This window comes from Bubalus bubalis, chromosome 14 (assembly GCF_019923935.1).
Source record: "Bubalus bubalis isolate 160015118507 breed Murrah chromosome 14, NDDB_SH_1, whole genome shotgun sequence".
Classification (NCBI taxonomy): Eukaryota; Metazoa; Chordata; class Mammalia; order Artiodactyla; family Bovidae; genus Bubalus; species Bubalus bubalis.
In genome coordinates, this window is record NC_059170.1 from 63,651,043 (window position 1) to 63,676,604 (window position 25,562).

Below are 25,562 nucleotides of genomic sequence, written 5' to 3' on the forward strand. Positions count from 1 at the left end.
TCCATCTATATTTGTTAGTGATTTTGGCCTGTAATTTTCTTTTTTTGTGGTATCTTTGTCTTGCTTTGGTGTCAGGTTGATGCTGCCTCATACCATGAATTTGGAAGTGTTCCTTCCTCTGCAATTTTTTTGAATAGTTTTAGAAGCATAAGGGTTAAGTTTTTAAGTGTTCAATAGAATTCACCTGTGAAGCCTCTGAAGCTGGATTGTTGTTTGTTGTGAGTTTTAAAATTATTGATTCAGTTTCAGTACTGGTAGTTGGTCTGTCCATATTTCTGTTTCTTCCTGGTTTAAGTTTAGGAGATTGTACCTTTCTAAGAATTTGTCCTGAAAAGCTAGGTTGTCCATTCCCAACATGGTAAAGAATCCACCTGCCAATGCAGGAGCTGTGAGAGAGGCAGATTCCATCCCTGGGTTGGGAAGATTCCCTGCAGTAGGAAATGGCAACCCACTCCAGTATTCTTGCCTGGAGAATCCCATGGAAAGTGGAGCCTGGCGGGCTACAGTCCATGGGATCGCAAAAGAGTTGGACACAGCTGAACGCTAAGGAACAGCAGCAGCAGCAAGTAGTCTCTTATGATTCTTTTTATTTTTGTGATGTTGGTTATAACTTCTTTTTCATTTATTTCTTTTCATTTTTATTGATTTTGGCACTTCCTTTTTTTCTTGGTGAGTCTGGCTAAAGGTTTATTCATTTTGCTTATCTTTTCAAATAACCAGCCTTTATTTTCATTGATCTTTTTTTTTTTTAGTTTCTATTTTATTTACTTCTACTCTAATCTTTATGATTTCTTTCCTCTGACTATTGGTTTTGTTTGTTTGTTTGTTTTTTTCTGTAGCTCATTTAGGTGTAAGATTAGGTTGTTTATTTGATGTTTTTCTTATTTCCTGAGGTAAGCTTGTATTGCTGTTAACTTCCTTCTTAGAGCTGCTTTTGCTACATCCCATAGGTTTTAGATTGTCATGTTGTTATCTTTTGTCTCTAGGTATTTATTTCCTCTTTGATTTATTCAGTGATTCATTGGTTGTTTAGTAGCATATTGTTTAACTTCCACATGTTTGTGTTTGTTTGTTTGTTTGTTTTTTGCAGTTTTTTTTCTTGTAGTTGATCTAGTTTCATAGTGTTGCAATCAGAAAAGATGGTTGATATAATTTCAGCTCTCTTGAATTTGCTGAGATTTCTTTTGTGGCCTCACATGAGATCTTTCCTACAGAATATTCCATGTGCAGTTGAAAGAATATGTATTCTGCTGATTTTGTATGGACTGTTGTTCCATGTATCTAGATAATCCATGTGGTTTAATGTGTGATTAAAGTTAGTGTTTCTTTATTGATTTTCTGTATGGATCATCTGTCCTTTTGATGTGAGTGGGGTGTTAAAGTCCCCTACTATTTTTGTGGTACTGCCAGTTTCTCTTTATGTATTATTAATATTTGTTTTATGCATTTAGGTGTTCCTACAATGGGTGCATATATATTTACAGTTTTATATTCTTGGATTGATCCCTTTTTCGTTGTTTAATTCCTTCCTTTGTTTCTTATAATAGTCTTTGTTTTAAATCTATATACTTTTTTCTAAGTATTGCTATGCCAGGTTTCTTTGGATTTTCATTTGCATGAGACATCTTTTTATATCACCTCACTTTTAGATGGTTGGATGTCTTAGGTCTGAAGTGAGTCTCTTGTAGGCAGTGTGTGTGTGTGTGTGTATCTTGTTTTGTATCCATTCAGTCACTCTGTGTCTTGATTGGGGCATTTATTCTGTTTACATTCAATGTGATTTTGATTGGTATGTTCTAATTGACATTTTGTTAATTGTTTTAGAATTGGTTTTATAGACCTTTTATCCCCTTTCATTCTCTTGTGTTTTGACGACTGCCTTTAGTGTCATGTTTGGATTCTTTTTTTGTGTATCTAGAGTAGATTTTTGGATTGTGGTTACCATCAGTTTTATATGTAGGAATCTCTCAATATACATGTGATTATTTTCAGTTGCTGATTTCTGCATTTTAAACAGTTTAAATGTTTTCACTTCTCTCCACCCCCTCCATGACTACTGTTTTTGACATCGTCTTTTACATCTTTTTGTATCTCTTAACTGCTTATTGTGAATATAGAAAATTTTACTAGTTTAGTCTTTTAATCTTCCTACTAACTTTGTATGTGGTTGATTTGCTACCTTTACTGTATATTTGCTTTTAACAATGAGCTTTTCACTTTTGTGCTTTTTATGTTTCTAGTTTTTGCCTTTTCTTTTCACTTGGGAAGTTCCCTTAACATTTCTTGTAATGCTGGCTTGGTAATGCTGAACTCTTTGCTTTTGTTTGGTTGTACAACTTTTGATCTTGCCATAAAATCTGAATGAAAGCATTTTGGGGTGTAGGTTTTCCCTTTCATCATTTAAAATACATCATGCCACTCCCATCTGGCCTATAGAGTTTCTGCTGAAAAGTTAGCTGATAGCCTGGCCTTATTGGAGTTCTCTTTTACCTAACTTGTTGCTTTCCCTTGTTTTACTGTTCTCTCTTTATCTGAATTTTTCTCATTTTAATTGTGGTGTGTCTTGGTGTGGTTGTCTTTGAAATGATTGTGTTTGGAACTCTCAGTGCTTCCTGGACCTTGATACCATTTCCTTTCCCAGGCTATAGGAGTTTTTCAGCTATTCTATCTTCAGACATGTCCTCTGCCCCCTTTCTCTCACTTCTCCTTCTGAGATTTCTATAATGCCAATATTAGGTTTGATGTTGGACTGGTTCATGATACAGCTGGCTGCAGGATCAGTGGTTATCTGACGCTTGTTCCAACCTGGTTAGGGATGTGGCCAAATCCCTGGGCAGCTGGCTGCGGGGCCTAAGGTGTTTAAATACTTGGTATTGGCCTACTGGTGAGTGGGCTGGGTCCTACCCTGGCAGGCTGCAGGCCACAGTGGTCCTGGGGCTGGTCTGACTGGGCTGGTGGATAGGACTGTGTCCCAGGGTGACTGTGGGCTCAGGTCCTCTGAAAGCAGCTACTGAGTAAGTCCCTTCCTGGCTAGTTGCTTGGCCTGAGGGGTCCCAGTTCTGGTTCTGACAGACTGGTGGGCGAGGCTCGGTCCCAATAAGCTAGAGGGAGTATTCCAGAGTGGAGCTTGGTTGTGCCAGTGACCATGTGGTAGAAAGAACTTTCAAAATTGCCTGCCACCAGTGTCTGTGTCCCCATGGTGAGCTCCAGTTGCCTTCTGCCTCTCTGGTAGGCTCTCCAAGAGCAGCAGGTGGGTGTAATCCAGTCTCCTTTAAATGACTGATTCTGCTATGACTCCTGGAGTGTGTGAGATTATGTGTATGTTTTCTTAGAAGGCCATCTCTATTTCCCATAATATTCTGACTTTCCTGAAAGTAAGTCCCATTGACCTTCAAAGCCGAATGTTCTAGATGGCTTGTGTTGGTGTAGGACTCCTGGGCTGGTGACCCCAGTGTGGGGCTTGGACCTCTTGCTCCTTGGGGATAACTTCTTGAATTGTAATCATCCTCCCTTTGTGGGTTACTCACTTGGGGCTGTGGATCTTGACTATAGTGTGACTCCACTTCTCCCTATCTTCTTGTGGTTCCTTCTTTAAGTCTTTAGTAGAAGATCTTTTCTGCTAATCATCCAGTTTTTCTCATCAATAGTTGCTCTGTAAATGGTTGTAATTTTGGTATGCCCATTAGAGGAGGTGGGCTCAGAGTGTTCCCACTCTGCTATCTTGGCCAATTTGAGACTCTTTGACTCTATTTTAAAACCCATGAGATATATTATCCTTAGCTTGTTATCTAGCATCAATTTCACATTTTTATTACTATTAATTAGTGAATAATTATAATTACTCATTTAATATCATTATAGATTATGCAAATGATTCTTTAGTTAAAAATAAAAAATGTTGTTCATATAATCTAATACCAGATGTTTTGTAATTCTAAAGCTCAGAGAAGGAAAGAGCTAGCCCTGCTATGTCAGATCTTTCACAGATCCTCAAGTCTCAAGATGGATCATCTTTTTTAAAGACTGCAAGTGAACATTTAACTGATGAAGATCTATCCCGTATAGTTTCATCAAAGAACTATGATAAAACATTCACAACAATGTTACAGCATGAAGAAATTAAAGATGCACAGTCTGTTGGAAAATTGCTTCAAGAGAATGAAATGTTTGCAGCATCATTCATCTCACCTTCTGTTGTTCAAAGAAGGGTACTGGGTACTGACATCTCAAAGGTGGTAAGATACAACATAATAAATTGAAAGCTTTTTATTTTAATTGCTATACTTCTTCAATATTTTCATTCAATGTTAATTTAAAGCATCAATATTTTCCTATTTAAATGGAATTTAAAAATTGCCTTTTGATTCAATTATTATTTTTTTTTAATTTATTTTGTTTTGGAGTACAGCCAATTAACAATGTCATAATAGTTTCTGGTGGACAGCAAAGGGACTCAGCCATATGTATACATGTGTCCATTCTCCTCCAAACCCCTATCCCATCCAGGCTGCCACATAACATTGAGCAGAGTTCCATGTGCTATACAGTAGGTTCTTGTGGTTACCCATTTTATTTTTTATTTATTTATTTTTTTAATAATTTATTTTGAAATAATTTTCGGTTCAGTTCAGTTTAGTCACTTAGTCTTGTCCGAGTCTTTGCCATCCCATGGACTGCAGCACACTGGGCTTCCCATTTTAAATATAGCAATATGTATATATTGATCCCAAACTCCCTAACTATGATAAAACCTATTATATATTTAGAATTTTAAAGGGATATTTGGGAATCAATATTTTAATGTAAAAGTTCTCATCTGTACCAACAAAGAATTTGTGGCTTGAATTATAATTTTAATGATAAATGGAAAGATACGTAATTTCTGAGACAGAGAAATTATTTCATGTTCATCTATAAAAATTTTTACATATTAAGATAATTGTGAGAACATAGTTGTTTTGAAATAATTTTATATACCTTAAACATGTCTTAGAAAATTATTAAATTGCCTTTGCTAAAATACAATTTAACTAGGAAATTCTTAGTTAAAATTCTGGGAAAAAGAAAAATGATAATGATATTTGACATATATTCATATATATATAAATGATATCTAACATATTCACAGTATTTTTTATCATGCAAGCTATTAAGTGGCGTTATAAAAATAATTTTGTAAAGCCATTTGAGTTTGTCTAGAGATTGAATTAGGTGAAAATATAAATCTAAACTAGACTTATAATGTTAAAACATTGACTTGATTTATTTGGAATTATTTATGAAGAAGAATCACAATTTTGCTTGAGAAAGGTCCTTCCACACTATTAAGTGTTCCAAAATGTCCCTCATATGCATTAATTGTTTTCATTTTTATGTTTGATACATTCAAGAAATAATGAAAGATAAAAAGTTTCTTTAATGATATTGTAGTTATAGAAGAAGGTAATTAGAGTTCTATGATGTATAATTTGTAATTACTTGTTTTAACTTTTGTGATTAAGGCTGATATTTTAGAAGAGAAATTAAAAACTAAGCTTGAAAAACAAACTTACCAAGAAGCAAGAGGATTTCAAGGTAAAAAGATTTTGTCTTTTGTAAGAAAAAGATATTAATGACTTTGTGTTCCCATGTTATAAGTAAATGAAGTGAGAACATTACTAAGTATAGAAATAACTTTTTAGACAGTCATGAGATAATATATAAATATACTGACCAATGTGTAAAGATTAATTTGGTGAGTTAACATACTGCTCAGTCTATCTTAACTAAACTTTGTGTAAAAGGAAATTGATAGCTTTGTCTCAACCAAATAACAGTATTTGGCATTATAAATTCTTAACATAATATTATACCCCAAATTCATCAGAGTATAGCAGGAAAAAATATGCTTTGTGTTATAAATAATTAATGTTTTAGCTGGGTTTTGGGGTGTTCAATGTATATTTTATAAAACATCAGTTTATTCTTTTTTCCAAACATACATAGCTTTTATTATGACCCATCCATATCTTATTGCATTGGCTGAAATTTCCAAAGTAACTTTTTTTAAATAGTTATGATGCAAGGAGATCAAACCAGTCAATCCTAAAGGAAATCAGTCCTGAATATTCATTGGAAGGACTGATGCTGAAGCTGAAACTCCAATACTTTGGCCACCAGATACGAAGAACTGACTCATTGGAAAAGACCCTGATGCTGGAAAAGATTGAAGGCAGAAGGAGAAGAGGACAACAGAGGATGAGATGGCTGGATGGCATCACCAACTTGATGGACTTGAGTTTGAGCAAGCTCCAGGATTTGGTGATGGACAGGGCAGCCTGGCGTGCTGCAGTCCATGGGGTTGCAAAGAGTTGGACACGACTGAGTGACTGAACTGAGAGTATGGAAGTATCGCTCTTCTTTTGTGCTTTGAAATGAGAGTGTCTCTATGGTTTCACCTATGATAATTAGTTACCTGAGATAAATATTTTGATTATGGTCAGGATGTTTTCTTTTGCTCAGAGTTTATCATGAATTTTTAACCAGTAGTTGAACTCAATTTAATCAATTGACCCATTTTTTTTCATTGTGATAAAATATACATAAAATTTGACATTTTAATCATCTTTAAAGTATAAAATTCAATAGCATCAACTGCATTCAGTGTTGTGCAATCATCACTACATCTATATCCACAACTTTCATCACCCTGAAAAGAAACATGTTAGGCAGTAACTCCCACTCCTGCCTCCATCCGGCCCCTGGTAACCTCTCACTTACTTTCTTCCACTTACTTACTTTCTGTGGGTTTGGCTATTATGTTTCATGTTAGTGGAATTATATATTTGTCCTTTTGCACCTGCCTGTTTCACTTAGCATAATATTTTCAAGGTTCACCACAGTTTAGCATATGTCCGAATTTTGTTTCTTTTTATGAACTGTGGTGTTGGAGAAGAGAGGTCCAACCAGTCCATCCTAAAGGAGATCAGTCCTGGGTGTTCATTGGAAGGACTGATGGTGAAGCTGGAACTCCAATACTTTGGCCACCTGATGCGAAGAGCTAACTCATTTGAAAAGACCCTGATGCTGGGAAAGATTGAGGGCAGGAGGAGAAGGGGACGACAAAGGATGAGATGGTTGGATGGTATCACCAACTCAATGGGCATGAGTTTGGGTAAACTCTGAGAGTTGGTGATGGACAGGGAGGCCTGGCGTGCAGTTCATGGGGTCACAAAGAGTCAGACACAACCGAGCAATTGAACTGAACTGAATGTATTAATGTATGACATACCACATTTTGTTTATCCATTCACCTGCTGATGGACATTTAGATTGCTTCCACTTTTGGCTACTGTGAATAATTCTACATGGAACATGGTGTAGGATATCTGTTTAAATCTCTGTTTTCAATTGTTTGGGTAGGAGTATATTTGCTGGATCATAAAATAATTTTAAGTTTAGCTTTCTGAGGAACTGCACAACAGTTTTCCACAGTGGCTGCACTATTTTCTGTTCCTAGTAACAATGTACAATGGTATACACCCTTGTTTTCCTTTTTGTTTGAATTATGTTTATTCCAGTAGGTATGAAGTGTATCTCATTATAATTTTGATTCATATTTACTTAATTATTAAAGATTATATGCATCTTTTTGTGTGCTTATTGGTAATTTGTATATCTTCTTTGGAAAAAATGTCTTTACAACTCCTTCACCATTTTTTTTTAATATTTAAAGTATTTATTACCTACTTGACTTTAAACCAAGTCTCAATAAAACACAACAAAATTGTGCCACCATATAAATGATATCCTCTTATCAAAATTAAATTAACTTGGAAATAAATATTTTAAAATCATGTATTTGGTCATTTAAAATTTTTATATAATTTTTATAAATTGTATATAATTTATTAATCAAGTAAGATATAAAAATGGAATTAGAAAATAGAACTTTTAATAATAAGGAAAATATTATATATCCAAATGTGAAAAATATTGTTTAAATGGTTCTTAGAGAAGAATTTCAAAATTTAAATACTTATATTTTATTTTTTTATTAATTTATTTATTTTAATTGGAGGCTAATTACTTTACAATATTGTGGTGGTTTTGCCATACATAAATCAGCCACAGGTGCACATGTGTCCCCCACGTCCTGACCCCCCTCCCTCCCCATCCCATCCCTCTGGGTTGTCCCAGTGCACTGACTTTGAGTGCCCTGCTTCAGGCATCAAACTTGGACTGGTCATACATTTCACATGTGGTAGTATACATGTTTCAATGCTAGTCTCGCAAATCATCCCACCCTCACCTTCTCCCACAGAGTCCAAAAGTCTGTTCTTTACATATATCTCTTTTGCTGTCTTGCATATAGCATCATCATTACCATCTTTCTAAATTCCATATATGTATTAATATACTGTTTTGGTATTTTTCTTTCTGACTTAACTTCAGTCTGTATAATAGGCTTCAGTTTCATCCATCTCATTAGAACTGACTGAAATGGATTCTTTTTAATAGCTAAGTAATATTCCATTGTGTATATGTACCACAGCTTTCTTATCCCTTTGTCTGCTGATGGACATCTAGGTTGCTTCCATGTCCTAGCTATTGTAAACAGTGCTGCGATGAACATTGGGGTACATGTGTCTCTTTCAATTCTGGTTTCCTCAGTGTGTATGCCCAGTAGTGGGATTCCTGGGTCATATTTCTAGTTTTTTAAGGAATCTCCACATTGTTCTCCATAGTGGCTGTACTGGTTTGCATTCCCACCAACAGTGTAAGAGGGTTCCCTTTTCTCCACACCCTCTCCAGCATTTATTGTTTGTAGACTTTTTGATGGCAGCCATTCTGACTGGCATGAAATGGTACCTCATTGTGAGTTTTGATTTGCATTTCTCTGATAATGAGTGATGTTGAGCATCTTTTCCTGTGTTTGTTAGCCATCTGTATGTCTTCTTTGGAGAAATGTCTGTTTAGTTCTTTGGCCCATTTTTTCATTGGGTCCTTTATTTATTTTTCTGGTATTGAGCTGCATGAGCTGCTTGTATATTTTGGAGATTAATTCTTTGTCAGTTACTTCATTTGCTATTATTATCTCCCATTCTGAAGGCTCCCTTTTCACCTTGCTTATAGTTTCCTTCATTATGCAAAAGCTTTTAACTAGGTCCCATTTGTTTATTTTTGCTTTGATTTCCATTACTCTGGCAGGTGAGTCATAGAGGATCTTTCTGTGATTTATGTCAGAGAGTGTTCTGCCTGTTTTCCCCTAGGAGTTTTAGAGTTTCTGGTCTTGCATTTAGATCTTTAATCCATTTTGAGTTTATTTTTGTGTAAGCTGTTAGAAAGTGTTCTAGTTCCATTCGTTTACAGGTGGTTGACTGATTTTCCCAGCACCACTTGTTAAAGAGATTATCTTTTCTCCATTGCATATGTTTGCCTCCTTTGTCGAAGATAAGGTGTCCATAGGTGCATGGATTTATCTCTGGGCTTTCTGTTTTGTTCCATTGATCCATATTTCTGTCTTTGTGACAGTACCATACTTTCTTGATGACTGTAGCTTTGTAGTATAGCCTGAAGTCAGGCAGGTTGATTCCTCCAGTTCCATTCTTCTTTCTCAAAATTGCTTTGGCTATTTGAGGTTTTTTGTATTTCCATACAAATTTTTAAATTATTTTTTCTAGTTCTGTGAAAAATACTGTTGGTAGCTTGATAGGGATTGCATTGAATCTATAGATTGCTTTCGGTAGTATACTCATTTTCACTATTTTGATTCTTCCAATCCATGAACATGGTATATTTCTCCATCTATTTGTGTCATCTTGATTTCTTTCATCAGTGTTTTATACTTTTCTATATATAGGTCTTTTGTTTCTTTAGGTAAATTTATTTCTAAATATTTTATTCTTTTTGTTGCTGTGGTGAATGGCATTGTTTCCTTAATTTCTCTTTCTGTTTTCTCATTGTTAGTATACAGGAATGCAAGGGATTTCTGTGTGTTGATTTTATATCCTGCAAATTTACCTTATTCATTGTAGCTCTAGTAATTTTCTGGTGTTGTCATCAGGGTTTTTAATGTAGAGGATCATGTTATCTGCAGACAGTGAGAGTTTTACTTCTTTTCTCATCTGGATTCCTTTTATTTCTTTTTCTTCTCTGATTGTTGTGGCTAGTACTTCCAAAACTATGTTGAATAGTAGTGTTTCACCCATTTTTTAATTGGGTCATTTCTTTTTGTTGATGAATTGTAGAGGTTCTTTATATGTTTGGGCTATTAAACCTTATGGTTTGCATATATTTTCTGTCATTCTCTAGGTTGTCTTTTCACTCTCTTGATAATATCCTTTAATGGATAAGAGTTTTTAATTTCATGAAGCTCACCTTATCTTTTTTGTTGTTGTTGTTGCTTTGCTTTTGGTGTTATATGTGAGAATCCATTGCAAAATCCAAGGTAATAGAGATTTATTCCTATGTTTTCCTATAGGAGATTTATGAATTTAGTTTTAAGTTAATTGTTTTATATGGTATGTTCTGCAAAAGTATCAGTATATGGTTTTCACTCACAAATAGCAGCTCATACCTATTAATGGTTGGTCAGAGCAGTGACTTGGGATCTGAAATGGGATGTAGAGCAGCAGTTCCAGTCCCATACATGGTAAAGTTGCTGTAGTATCCTGATTCTGGAGAGCAGTTGGGGTCAGTGGGGTTAGTCTCACTGCAGTGCTAGCTCTAGCCCCTGGTAGAAGTTGCAGTGGCAGGAACTCCAGTTACCTCTGAAAGCTGGCTATAGTGCCTTTCCATATGCATTTCCATATGCATTTAAGCAGGATATGGACTTAGCTGTTGTTGGATGGAATGTTCTATAGAAATAAAAAACCTCTGCAGAACTCTTAATTTATAGTTTTGTTCAATTCTGTTTCCCTCTTGATCTTAGTTGTTTTATTCATTGTTTAAATTTGGACTATTAAAGTCTCTGAATATTATTGTAGTGTCTCTCTGTAATTGCATATGGTCAGTCATGAAATATCACATGTAACATTTTGTTCTGGAGGTGGACTCCTCGATATACATACACAAATACAGATACACATATTCATACACATATATACCTACATAGACATAAATGCATATACACAGGTATATTTTGAAATCATGAGTTCTCATGAATGTCTTTGATTCTAATTTATCCTCTCAGGTCTTATTTTTTCTTTCCTTTGTTTTGTATATGTATGTCCTTTCTTCTACAGTGTGAACTTGACTCTGAACAACAGCAGCACATTTACTCATTTGATGTATCCTAAGTGCTGCTAAATTTGTTTGAGAATTCTTTGCCATTTTCCTTCCATTTTAGTATTTTGTTGATTTTATTTTGCAGGCGATATATACAACATTAACCTACTTCCCAAAGTACAAGCATGCAAAAGATGTACAGTTGTCCCTTGGTACCCACAAGGGATTGGTTCCAGGACCCTCCTAGATACTAAAATCCAGAGATGCTCAAGTCCCTTATATAAAATGGTGCATATATTTGCTATATTTGCATATAGCTTATGCATATCTTCCCAAATATTTTAAATCATCTCTTGCTTACTTATAGTACCTAATACAATGTGAACACTATGCAAATAGTTGTAACAACAATGGAAATATTATCTAAGTAGTTGCCAGCACATGGCAGAGTTTTCCGTTTTGGAACTTTGTGGAATTTTTTCTGAATGTTTGCAACCTGCAGTTGATTGAATCTGTAGATGTGGTACCCACAGATACAAATGGCCAACTGTACTTAGAGAACTATCTATCATTCCTTCTGTACTCCGCAGCCCTACTGTCAGCCCCCTGAAGGCAAATAAGTATATTGTTTTCTGATTTAACTGTCTAGTGTTTTGTTGTGTAAAGATTAGTGTCTCTGTTTCTCTCCACTTTACCCCCTCATTTCCCACGTTTTCCTTCTCAAATGGTAACATACTGGATATCTTCTTTTTCTTTTTTTCTCATTTAACGTTATGTGCTAGAAATAATAAAACACAACCCCATTAAAGCTCTTCTCATGTCACACCTAGCTTTATGGTAATTTAGTTGTTGCTGTTCAGTCACAAAGTCATGTACGAATATTCACAACCCCATGTACTGCAGCATGCTAGGCTCTTCTGTCCTCCACTGTCTCTGTCTCCTGGAGTTTGCTTAAATTCATGTCCATTGAGTTGGTGATGCTATCTAGCCATCTCATCCTCTACTGCCCCCTTCTCCTTTTGCCTTCAATCTTTCCCAGCATCAGGTTCTTTTCCAATGAGTCGGCTCTACCCATCATGACCACAGCCAAAGTATTGGAGCTTCAGCTTCAGCATCAGTCCTTCCAATGAATATTCAGGGTTGATTTCCTTTAGGATTGACTGGTTTGGTCTCCTTGCTATCCAATGGACTCTCAAGAGTCTTTGCCAGCACCACACTTTGAAAGCACACTTCAGTGCTCAGCCTTGTTTATGTTTCAACTCTCTTAAATGAATACTGGAAAAACTGTAGCTTTGACTATATGAACCTTTGTTAGCAATTTAGTTATAACTTTAAAAAAATGAGAGAATTCTGCTATATATTTGTTTTAAATATAAAGATTTCACAATAGTTCTATCTATTTAGTAGACTAAAATGTGTCTCTTTATGTAGCTCCTGGTAGAAAATTAGATGAAAATCCTCTGCTTAAGAATGAAACACCATCAGAAGCTAAAAAACGATTGTTGAAACCAGAAACTGCTAGAGCAAATAGACGCAATGGTAAGAATTATAGATAACTTTTAATTATTTGGGCTCCCCTTGTGGCTCAGCTGGTAAAGAATCCACCTGTAGTGCAGGAGACCTGGGTTCGACCCCTGGGTTGGGAAGATCCCTTGGAGAAGGAAAAGTCTTCCCCACTCCAGTATTCTGGCCTGGAGAATTCCGTGGACAGTATAGTCTGTGGGGCCACAAAGAGTCAGACACAACTGAGCAAATTTCACTTTAAATTATTTGAAGTTAGGCTCATTGAAAGATATTTTTTCTTTAATTTTCATTAAATAATGGATAAAGCAACAAAGATCAAGATAGAGAAAAAAAAATTGAACAACACCTTGTAAATATTTGTGCATATATTTTATAGAAGTTTTATGCCTTGATGTAAGTGTAAATACCCTAAGATAACTAGAAAACTAAATGAAACCTTTGATCAACTTTTGTTTGGTATTTACGTGGTTAATGACTAGTATATAACAAGACTGCCTCCACACACACTCATGAAAACTGCTCACACAAATTGCCTACTTCTCTTCCAGGGTCTGTCTGAATATGTATTATAATTCACTGCTTTTCAGTCCTCCTCCTTTAGTGTTGCACAAATTGAAAGAAAATTTGCTGCTTACTTGGTATATTCAGAAGTTTTATAATAGATCCATTTTTCTATTTAGCGTTTCTTATAACAGAGCCAAAAGCTATAACTATTGATGATCAACTGTCTGAGGATATAGCTTCAGTTTTAACCAGGCAGTCTCAAGTTAACCTTGAAGCATCAGGAAGTGGCAGTTTTGATAGTAAGTAATTAATTTAAAATCTTGGAAAATATTTTCAGCTAAATTCAGGAGAGCTTTGATCCATAGTTCATGAATGTATCTATAAGTATTTTGTTCATTGATTATTTATCTGTGTTCTATAATTCCTGAGTTGGATGGGTTAAATTTCCTGCTATGATTATGAATTACTCTGTTCTGTTCTTATGTTGTGTCATCTTGTCTTATGATACTTTATCATTAACATTCATATAAAGTTAAAATGAACAAATTTCCTAGAATTTTCAAGGTAAGAGTACTGGAGTGGGTTGCCATTTCCTTCTCCAGGGGATCTTCCCAACCCAGGGATCAAACCCAGGTCTCCTGCACTGCAGGCAGATGCCTTACCATCTGAGCCACCAGGGAAGCCCCAAGAGGACAGACCCTTTTCTAATAAGGGACCCACTTTATCATTTTTACAGGTTTTTTTTTTTTTTTTTGCCATAAAAAAACTACCATGCCTGCTTTTAATGTGGCTTTAACTTCTGACTGGTATTTTCATGACACATTTTTTTCTGTCCTGTTGTTTTAAACATTTTGTATCATTATGATTTTTCTTTTAGTGTGAAGATTGTAACTGAGTATTTTTCAAATTCAGCTTGATATGTTTGTCTTTTTTTCTTTGAATATTTGTTTATTTGGCTTTGTTGGGTCTTAGTTGTGGCACATGAGCTTAGTTGCACCATGCATGTAGGATCTTAGTTCCCTGACCAGGGATCAAACCCAAGTCCCCTGCGTTGTAAGGTGGAGTCTCAATCACTGGACTACAAGGGAAGTCCCTATATCTTTGTCTTTTAATTAGCAATTATAGTCACACTTCATCAAATTTTGATGCTTTGGAGTGAAGTTATACCATTTTCTTTGTGCTTCAATTCTTCCTGCTTTGTAAGTTTCTTTTACTCTTTTTCTGATGTATATTTTTGTATCATTACATATATTTTTTTAGACATATCTAACACTGCAAATTTTAACTTTATTCTAAAGTATCTGGCGTGCTGTGGTTCATGGGGTCGCAAAGAGTCAGACACGACTGAGCGACTGAACTGAACTGAAAGTGTGAATATGCCAAGAAAGTGAAATAATATTTTAAATAGTGTTAGCCAATATTAAATTATTATTCACTTCAGATTATTGATATCTCTGAATATCTAAACAAGACTGATTCTATTTACAGAAGTGAAAAATGTAGTCATATATGTTTATTCTTTGATAATCTCTTTTAATACTTTATTGCCACAGAGTATGACTTGTTTATATTTTAATAAATGAGACAAAATATTGTTGGGTACATATATTGCATATATTGCTTACAGCACAAATCTGGTTGTCTAGTGCATATGAAAGTCATCTTATAGCTCAGAGTATGCATGAAGTATCAGATAAAATATTTTACTTGGAGTTGATAGAAAAAATTCAGTAGTAAATATTATAAAAATTATTAAATTATTTTTAATAATTTAAATGGGATTTAATTTAAATTGAAATGGGATTTAATTTAAATTTAAATAATTTAAATTTTAATGGGAGAAGGCAAGGGCAACCCACTCCAGTACTCTTGCCTGGAAAATCCCATGGACAGAGGAGCCTGGTAGGCTGTAGTCCATGGGGTCCCTAGGAGTCGGACACAACTGAGCGACTTCACTTTCATGCATTGGAGAAGGAAATGGCAACCCACTCCAGTATTCTTGCCTGGAGAATCCCAGGGACGGAGGAGCCTGGTGGGCTGCCATCTATGGGGTCACACAGAGTCGGACAGGACTGAAGCGACTTAGCAGCAGCAGCAGCATTAAATTATTTTAATTGAATTAATTGATTTTAATTAAGTGGAATATGTAGCCTGATTCAGACTTACAATATCACTGCAAAGTTTTTAAAAGTTACATTAAAATTTTTCTTTTTATTTCGTGGTTTTCTTGAATTTTTGTTTCATTCTACCATTTGCTGAAACATGCATATTGAATTCTTTTGCTATAATTTTGGATTTATCTATTTTTGTATTACTGGCCTCCTTATACTGCCTGTATTAAGTATATACAATTTTATAAAAGTGCATGTTTCTGGTGAACTCAACTTTTTATTAAAGAGACCATCTTAATCTTTGGTAAGTTCCTTTGACTTAAATTCTGTTTTGTCTGATGTTGACATAACTATAGCAGATTTATTTTGATTAATATATACATACATATCTTTTTTCATATATTTGCTTTCCACCTTTATGTATTATTAAGCTTTGGTGTGGTGTATCTTATAAATAGTTTATATTTAGATTGTTTACAAATCCAATATTTTTGCCTTTATTCCAGAACACATAATCTGTAATTATTAAAACTATAAAATATATTGGATATAAATATCCTCGGATACTTTGTTTTTCCCCTCCTATTCCATTTTTCATTTTTAAATGAATGTTGAATCACTTTTTTTATTCCAATTTTAAAATAAATCTCATGGTTTAAAATGTGAAAACTTAAAAAAGGTGAATATGCTTAGTGTTTCAGGTTTAAAAATAAAATAAAATTTTAAAAAAAATGAAGTTACCTTCAACTTTTAAGTATATGTATGAAATAACAGTGCCTACACATTCTTTCAGTAGAAACACTCTCATGGTTACACTAAACATCATAGTCCAGTCTTATATTTTGGTCTTTTAAAAAATTGTGGTCATTTACTTAAATTGTTACAAAAATGAAAGGAAACTTTAGGTGATACTTGGTCTATCTTAATTCAGACTTCACAATTAAAGTTTCCTGTTTTAGTGGGTTAAAATCTTCTTTTCTTATAGTTGAGAAAATAGGTATCAGATGAAAATATGTCAAATGAAGATGAAGTTTTAATCTCAAAACTCCCACCTCAAATTAAGAATTTTGAAAGTTCTAGGAAACTGTTTTTGACAGCTTGACTATGATATGTGTATGTGTGGATCTCATTAAGTATGCTTTACTTTGGGCTTGTTGAGCTACTTTATGTGAAGATGACTGTTTTTCATAATATTGGGGAAGTTACTGATCATTATTTCTTCACAGATTCTTTCTTCTTTCTCTGCTTTTCCTCTTTGTTGCCCATTGTGCTTATGTTGATATGCTTGTTTCCATCAGTCTCTGAGGCTCTGTTTATTTCTCTTCATGGTCCTCAGAATGGATAATCTCAGTTTACCTCTGTTTAGTTTCGCTAAGTCTTTCCCTTTTTAACCCAACCTTTATTTTTATTTTTTAATATAAACTTATTTATTTTAATTGGAGGCTAATTACTTAACAATATTGTATTGGTTTTGCCATACATTGACATGACTCCGCGATGGGTGTACGTGTGTTCCCCATCCTGAACCCCCTCCCACCTCCCTCCCTATCTCATCCCTCTGGGTCATCCTGGTGCACCAGCCCCGAGCACCCTGTATCATGCATCAAACCTGGACTGGCAATTCATTTCACATATGATAATATACATGTTTCAATCCCATTCTCCCAAATCATCCCACCCCCGCCCTCTCCAACAGAGTCCAAAAGACTGTTCTATACATCTGTCTCTTTTGCTGTCTCGTACACAGGGTTATTGTTACCATCTTTCTAAATTCCATATATATGCATTAGTATACTGTATTGGTGTTTTTCTTTCTGGCTTACTTCACTCTGTATAATAGGTTCCAGTTTCATCCACCTCATTAGAACTGATTCAAACGTATTCTTTTTAATGGCTGAGTAATATTCTATTGTGTATATGTACCACAGCTTTCTTATCCATTCATCTGCTGATGGACACCTAGGTTGCTTCCATGTCCTGGCTATTATGAACAGTGCTGCGATGAACATTGGGGTACACGTATCTCTTTCCCTTCTGGTTTCCTCAGTGTGTATGCCCAGTAGTGGAATTGCTGGGTCATATGGCAGTTCTATTTCCAGTTTTTTCAGGAATCCCCACACTGGTCTCCATAGTGGCTGTACTAGTTTGATTTCCCACCAGCAATGTAAGAGGGTTCCCTTTTCTCCACACCCTCTCCAGCATTTATTGTTTGTAGACTTTTGGATAGCAGCCATTCTGACTGGCATGAAATGGTACCTCATAGTGGTTTTGATTTGCATTTCTCTGATAATGAGTGATGTTGAGCATCTTTTCATGTATTTGTTAGCCATCTGCATGTCTTCTTTGGAGAAATGTCTGTTTAGTTCTTTGGCCCACTTTTTGATTGGGTCATTTATTTTTCTGGAATTGAGCTGCAGGAGTTGCTTGTATATTTTTGAGATTAATTCTTTGTCAGTTGCTTCATTTGCTATTATTTTCTCCCATTCTGAAGGCTGTCTTTTCACCTTGCTTATAGTTTCCTTTGTTGTGCAGAAGCTTCTAATTTTAATTAGGTCCCATTTGTTTATTTTTGCTTTTATTTCCATTACTCTGGGAGGCGGGTCATAGAGGATGCTGCTGTGGTTTATGTCAGAGAGTGTTTTGCCTAAGTTTTCCTCTAGGAGTTTTATAGTTTCTGGTCTTAGGTTTAGATATTTAATCCATTTTATTTTTGTGTATGGTGTTAGAAAATGTTCTGGTTTCATTCTTTTACAAGTGGTTGACCAGTTTTCCCAGCACCACTTGTTAAAGAGATTGTCTTTAATCCATTGTATATTCTTCCTCCTTTGTCAAAGATAAGGCATCCATAGGTGCGTGGATTTATCTCTGGGCTTTCAATTTTGTTCCATTGATCTATATTTTTGTCTTTGTGCCAGTACCATACTGTCTTGATGACTGTGGCTTTGTAGTAGAGCCTGAAGTCAGGTAGGTTGATTCCTCCAGTTCCATTCTTCTTCTCCATTCTCGGTTCTTGATTGCTTTGGCTATTCGAGGTTATTTGTATTTCCATACAAATTGTGAAATTATTTGTTTTAGCTCTGTGAAAAATACCATTGGTAGCTTGATAGAGATTGCATTGAATCTATAGATTGCTTTGGGTAGTATACTCATTTTCACTATATTGATTCTTCCAATCCATGAACATGGTATATTTCTCCATCTGTTTGTGTCCTCTTTGATTTCTTTCACCAGTGTTTTATACTTTTCTATATATAGGTCTTTTGTTTCTTTAGGTAGATATATTCCTGAGTATTTTATTCTTTTCGTTGCAATGGTGAATGGAATTGTTTCCTTAATTTCTCTTTCTATTTTCTCATTGTTAGTGTATAGGAATGCAAGGGATTTCTGTGTGTTGATTTTATATCCTGCAACTTTACTATAGTCATTGATTAGCTCTAGTAATTTTCTGGTGGAGTCTTTAGGGTTTTCTATGTAGAGGATCATGTCATCTGCAAACAGTGAGAGTTTTACTTCTTCTTTTCCAATTTGGATTCCTTTTATTTCTTCTTCTGCTCTGATTGCTGTAGCCAAACTTCCAAAACTATGTTGAATAATAATGGTGAAAGTGGGCACCCTTGTCTTGTTCCTGACTTTGGGGAAATGCTTTCAATTTTTAACCATTGAGGATAATGTTTGCTGTGGGTTTGTCATATATAGCTTTTATTATATTGAGGTATGTTCCGTCTATTCCTGTTTTCTGGAGGGTTTTTTTTTTTTATCATAAATGGATGTTGAATTTTGTCGAAGGCTTTCTCTGCATCTATTGAGATAATCATATGGTTTTTATTTTTCAATTTGTTAATGTGGTGTGTTACATTGGTTGATTTGCAGATATTGAAGAATCCTTGCATCCCTGGGATAAAGGCCACTTGGTCATGATGTTTTTGGGTTCCGTTTGCTAGAATTTTGTTAAAGATTTTTGCATCTATGTTCATCAGTGATATTGGCCTGTAGTTTTCTTTTTTTGTGGGATCTTTGTCAGGTTTTGGTATTAGGGTGATGGTGGCCTCATAGAATGAGTTTGGAAGTTTCCCTTCCTCTGCAATTTTCTGGAAGAGTTTGTGGAGGATAGGTGTTAGCTCTTCTCTAAATTTTTGGTAGAATTCAGCTGTGAAGCCGTCTGGACCTGGGCTTTTGTTTGCTGGAAGATTTTGGACTGCAATTTCAATTTCCGTGCTTGTGATGGGTCTGTTAAGATTTTCTATTTCTTCCTGGTCCAGTTTTGGAAAGTTGTACTTTTCTAAGAATTTGTCCATTTCTTCCACGTTGTCCATTTTATTGGCATATAATTGCTGATAGTAGTCTCTTACGATCCTTTGTATTTCTGTGTTGTCTGCTGTGATCTCTCCATTTTCATTTCTAATTTTATTGATTTGATTTTTCTCCCTTTGTTTCTTGATGAGTCTGACTAATGGTTTGTCAATTTTATTTATCCTTTCAAAGAACCAGCTTTTGGCTTTGTTGATTTTTGCTATGGTCTCTTTTATTTCTTTTGCATTTATTTCTGCCCTAATTTTTAAGATTTCTTTCCTTCTACTAACCATGGGGTTCTTCATTTCTTCCTTTTCCAGTTGCTTTAGGTGTAGAGTTAGGTTGTTTAGTTGACTTTTTTCTTGTTTCTTGAGGTAAGCCTGTATTGCTATGAACCTTCCCCTTAGCACTGCTTTTACAGTGTCCCACAGGTTTTGAGTTGTTGTGTTTTCATTTTCATTCATTTCTATGCATATTTTGATTCTTTTTTTATTTCTTCTGTGATTTGTTGGTTATTCAACAGCGTTTTGTTCAACCTCCATATGTTGGAATTTTTAATAGTTTTTCTCCTGTAATTGACATCTAATCTTACTGCATTGTGGTCAGAAAAGATGCTTGGAATGATTTCAATTTTCTTGAATTTACCAAGGCTAGATTTATGGCCCAAGATGTGATCTATCCTGGAGAAGGTTCCATGTGCACTTGAGAAAAAGGTGAAATTCATTGTTTTGGGGTGAAATGTCCTATAGATATCAATTAAGTTTAACTGGTTTATCGTATCATTTAAAGTTTGTGTTTCCTTGTTAATTTTATGTTTAGTTGATCTATTCATAGGTGTGAGTGGGGTATTAAAGTCTCCCACTATTATTGTGTTATTGTTATTTTCCCCTTTCATATTTGTTAGCATTTGCCTTACATATTGTGGTGCTCCTATGTTGGGTGTATATATATTTATAAGTGTTATATCTTCTTGGATTGATCCTTTGATCGTTATGTAGTGTCCTTTTTTGTCTCTTTCCACAGCCTTTGTTTTAAAGTCTATTTTATGTGATATGACTACAACAAAGGTCTGTCTAGTCAAAGCTATGGTTTTTCCAGTGGTCATGTATGGATGTGAGAGTTGGACTGTGAAGAAAGCTGAGCACCAAAGAATTGATGCTTTTGAACTGTGGTGTTGGAGAAGACTCTTGAGAGTCCCTTGGACTGCAAGGAGATCCAACCAGTCCATCCTAAAGGAGATCAGTCCTGGGTGTTCATTGGAAGGACTGATGCTGAAGCTGAAACTCCAATACTTTGGCCACCTCATGCGAAGAGTTGACTCATTGGAAAAGACCCTGATGCTGGGAGGGATTGGGGGCAGGAGGAGAAGGGGACGACAGAGGATGAGATGGCTGGATGGACGTGAGTCTGAGTGAACTCCGGGAGTTGGTGATGGACAGGGAGGCCTGGCATGCTGTGATTCATGGGGTCGCAAAGAGTCAGACACGACTGAGCGACTAAACTGAACTGAGTATCACTACTCTTGCTTTCTTTTGGTCTCTATTTGCCTGGAATATCTTTTTCCAGTCCTTCACTTTCAATCTGTATGTGTCCCTTGTTTTGAGGTGGGTTTCTTGTAGACAACATATATAGGGGTCTTGTTTTTGTATTCATTCAGCCAGGCTTTGTCTTTTGGTTGAGGCATTCAACCCATTTACATTTAAGGTAATTATTGATAAGTATGATCCCGTTGCCATTTACTTTATTGTTTTGGGATCGAGTTTGTACACCCTTTCTGTGTTTCCTGTCTAGAAAAGATCCTTTAGCATTTGTTGGAGAGCTGGTTTGGTGGCACTGAATTCTCTCAGCTTTTGCTTGTCTGTAAAGCTTTTGATTTCTCCTTCATATTTGAATGAGATCCTTTCTGGGTACAGTAATCTGGGCTGTAGGTTATTTTCTTTCACCACTTTAAGTATGTCCTGCCATTCCTTCTGGCCTGAAGACTTTCTATTGAAAGATCAGCTGTTATCCTTATGGGAATCCCCTTCTGTGTTATTTGTTGTTTTTGCCTTGCTGCTTTTAATATTTGTTCTGTTTGATCTTTGTTAATTTGATTAATATTTGTCTTGGGATGTTTCACATTGTTTGGGATGCTCTGGGTTTCTTGGACTTGGGTGATTATTTCCTTCCCATTTTAGGGAAGTTTTCAACTATTAATCTCCTCAAGTATTTTCTCATGGTCTTTCTTTTTGTCTTTTTCTTCTGGGACTCCTATGATTCAAATGTTGGGGCATTTCACATTGTCCCAGAGGTGTCTGAGATTGTCTTTATTTCTTTTAATTCATTTTTGTTTTTTCCTCTCTGCTTCATTTAGTTCTACCATTCTATCTTCTATCTCACTTACCCTATCTTCTGCCTCTGTTATTCTATGGTTGATTCCCTCCAGAGTGTTTTTTCATCTCATGTATTGCATTATTCATTATATATTGACTCTTATTTATTACTTCTAGGTCCTTGTTAAACATTTCTTGCATCTTCACAATCCTTGTCTCCAGACTATTTATCTGTAACTCCATTTTGTTTTCAAGATTTTGGATCATTTTCACTATCATTATTTGGAATTCTTTATCAGGTAGATTCCCTATCTCTTCTTCTTTGGTTTGGTTTGGTGGGCATTTATCCTGTTCCTTTACCTGCTGAGTATTTCTCTGCCTTTTCATCTTGTTTATATTGCTGTGTTTGGGGTGGCCTTTCCGTATTCAGAAAGTTTGTGGTTCCTGTTTATTGTGGAGGTTCCTCGCTGTGGGTGGGGTTGGACAGGTGGCTTGTCAAGGTTTCCTGGTTAGGGAAGCTTGTGTTGGTGTTCTGGTGGGTGGAGCTGGATTTCTTCTCTCTGGAGTGCAATGAAGTGTCCAGTAATGAGTTTTGAGATGTCAGTGGGTTTGGTGTGACTATGGGCAGCCTGTATATTGAAGCTCAGGGCTGTGTTCCTGTGTTGCTGGAGAATTTGTGTGGTATGTCTTGCTATGGAACTTGTTGGCTCTTGGGTGGCGCTTGGTTTCTGTGTAGGTATGGAGGCCTTTGGATGAGCTCTTATCGATTAATGTTCCCTGAAGTCAGGAGTTCTCTGGTGTTGTCAAGATTTTGACTTAAGCCTCCTGCCTCTGGATTTCAGTCTTATTCTTACTGTAGCCTCAAGACTTCTTCATCTGTACAGCACCGATGATAAAACACCTAGGTTAATAATGAAAAGTTTCTCCACAGTGAGGGCCACCTGGAGAGGTTCACAGAGTTACATGGAGAAGAGAAGGAGGAGGAGGGAGATAGAGGTGACCAAGAGAAGAAGAAGGGGAATCCAAAGGGGCGAGAGCAAGCTAGCCAGTAATAAACTCCCTATGTGCTCTCCACAGTGTGGACCCCTCAGAGAGGTTCATGCAGTTACACAGAGAAGAGAAGAAGGAGGAAGGAGACAGAGGTGATGAGGAGGAGAAAAGGGGGACTCAAAAGGAGATAGACAGATCCAGCCTGTAATCAGTTCCCTAAGTGTTGTCCACAGCCCGGAACACACAAAGAGATTCACAGAGTTGGGTAGAGAAGAGAAGGGGGAGGGAGGAGATAGAGGCGACCTGGTGGAGAAAAAGGAGAGTCCAAAGCGGGAGAGAGCAGTCAAGCCAGTAATCACACTCCCAAGTAAAAATGGGTACTGAAGATTGGGTTCTTAAAGGTACAAAATTGATAACAAAAATCAAAATACAAAGATTAAAAATCTAGAGTAGGTTAAGCTCTCAAAAATACAATATTAGAAAACAAAGTCACAAACATTATAAAATATATATATGAAGTTTGCTTTAAAAGTAGTCTCTTTTTTTGAAAGGTAATAGATTATAAAAATGAAAATTAAAAGAGTAATAGAGGCCTTAAAATTTTTTTAAGTTTTTTTAATTTAAAAAATGATAAAGTAAAAATATATCTAGAAATTTCTCTGGAGTTATGGCAGACAGTGTGGGGTCAGTTCAGTTTCAGATAGTTCCTTGATCCGGCTTATACTTCTCAAGATCTATAGACCCCTTCCAATGTAGTCAGTGCTAACTACAGGGTTTTAATCTGTTGCACCTGTCACTTCCAAAGCGGTTTCTTCTGTTTATTTTAGCTTCTTCTGTTTGCTTGTTTCTTCAGTGTTTAATTTCCACCCTGACACAAGGGGAAGGTGGTCACTTATTTAGGCTCACTTGTTCAGTCGTGCTGTGGGGAGGGAAGAACACTGCAAACAAATATTACTGGCATGTGTGGGGAGTGCTCACAGTGTTTCAGCTGCAGTGGGTTTGCCCCCACTCACAGCGTGTGAGCTTTCATTGTCTACACTACTCAGGCTCCAGGTTGCTCTGCTGGGAACTGTCTGAGGCGGGCCCTGGGTTGTGTACATTTCCCAGGTCTAAGCTGCTCAGGTTCAGGTTCTCGGGTACTCCACAAAGGCGCAGACGTGGTTGGGCCTGTGTTTTGTGCCCTTCCCAGGTCCGAGCAGCTCAGGTGGCCAGGTGCTTGGCGAGCGCAGTCACCCCCAGGTGGGGGGTGCATCTTATTGCCTGCCCCTTCCCAGCAGCTTGGTTTTCTGGGTGTACAATGGGCGTGCCTTCTCAGGTGTGCCATGTGTCTCTTCTGGGGAGCTGATCTCTGGCTGTGACCCTCCTGGCGGATGTCAACTGTCACTCGTGGTTAGCAACGGAGCCTGTTTGCAATTTGGAAGAGGATGCCTTTCTGGGGCTGCGATTGCCCCTTTCCGGCTCTGGCTTCCCCCCTGCCTGCATGTCTCTGGCGGAGGATGGGCCGGTCCGCAGCCTGCTAGTTCTCCTCTGGTGTTTGCTCAGTCCTTTGTTCTGTGAACGGGCCTGGCAGTGCCTCAGGTTAGGGCTTTTCGCAGGATAGTTTTTTCTCTCTCTCTGTCTGGCTATCCCACAGTTTGGGTTGCTATCTCACTCTAGTTCCCTCAGATTGCCCTCAGGGCATTCCAGCCCAGTCCTTACCCTAAGCAATGCAGCCTGCACCTCCCTGTTCATCCCCCCCTTGCTGGTGGCGGCCGGGAGTGCTGGGAGTTGTCGTTAGGCATGTAATCTGTGGGTTTTAATTATCGATTGACTGATTTTTCCTCCTGGTTATGTGGCCCTCTGAGATTCCAAGATTCCCCACAGACCCTGGTGAGAAGTGTTTCCTGGTGTTTGGAAACTTCTCTTTTAAGACTCCCTTCCTGGGATGGATCTCCATCCCTACCTCTTTTGTCTCTCTTTTTATCTTTTGTATTTTGTCCTACCTCCTTTCGATGAGAGTGGGGTGCCTTTCTGGGTGCCTGATGTCTTCTGCCAGCATTCAGAAGTTGTTTTGTGGAATTTGCTCAGCGTTCAAATGTTCTTTTGATGAATTTGTGGGGGTAAAGTGGTCTCCTTGTCCTATTCCTCTGCCATCTTAGGACCGCCCCTAATTTGCTTTCAAGTTTGGAATATATAGAATATCAACCTACCTCTAAAAGAGATTGCAAGGGATCATGTTTTCCTGAATCCTTTCCCCTGTATGCCCCAGTTTACCCCTTCTGTTGTAAGTAACCATGTATTATATTGTCCTCTGGTTTATTATTTCTTTAAATCATTTGTAAATGTGTCTATTTTTCTTAATTTTCCCCTTAACTTCCCCTTCTTTCTTACCTCAAAGGTAGTATATTAAATATATACTTTTTCACTTTTATTTTTTACAAAACATTCTTTCTTGGAAATTCTTTCATGTCTGGATAACTTTTTCATTTGTTTTATAGCTATATGTACAGCTGTTTGTGTCACATTTTAAACCATTATTTATAACATATCATAGTTTATGGTACGTATCTAGATTATTCAATCAATGATCTATGAATATTCAGGTAGTTTGAATATTATGCAATTACACATGATGCTATGGTGA

General features: G+C 36.5%; 1 protein-coding gene across 4 annotated transcripts in view; it reads left to right on the plus strand.

Annotated features, from left to right (window-relative positions):
- The window catches only part of CCDC7 (coiled-coil domain containing 7), a 263,556-nt gene that overhangs the window by 67,451 nt on the left and 170,543 nt on the right, over window positions 1-25,562 (plus strand). For 2 of the 4 annotated variants that reach the window (XM_044928180.2, XM_044928181.2), the window contains exons 17-20: window positions 3,987-4,235; window positions 5,502-5,574; window positions 12,640-12,747; window positions 13,413-13,535. In XM_044928180.2, the coding sequence (XP_044784115.2) occupies window positions 3,987-4,235; window positions 5,502-5,574; window positions 12,640-12,747; window positions 13,413-13,535 (553 nt within the window). Of the gene's footprint in view, window positions 1-3,940; window positions 4,236-5,501; window positions 5,575-5,985; window positions 6,069-12,639; window positions 12,748-13,412; window positions 13,536-25,562 lie in introns of those variants that run through there. The other 2 variants (XM_025264444.3, XM_006078364.4) reach the window with 2 other exon arrangements.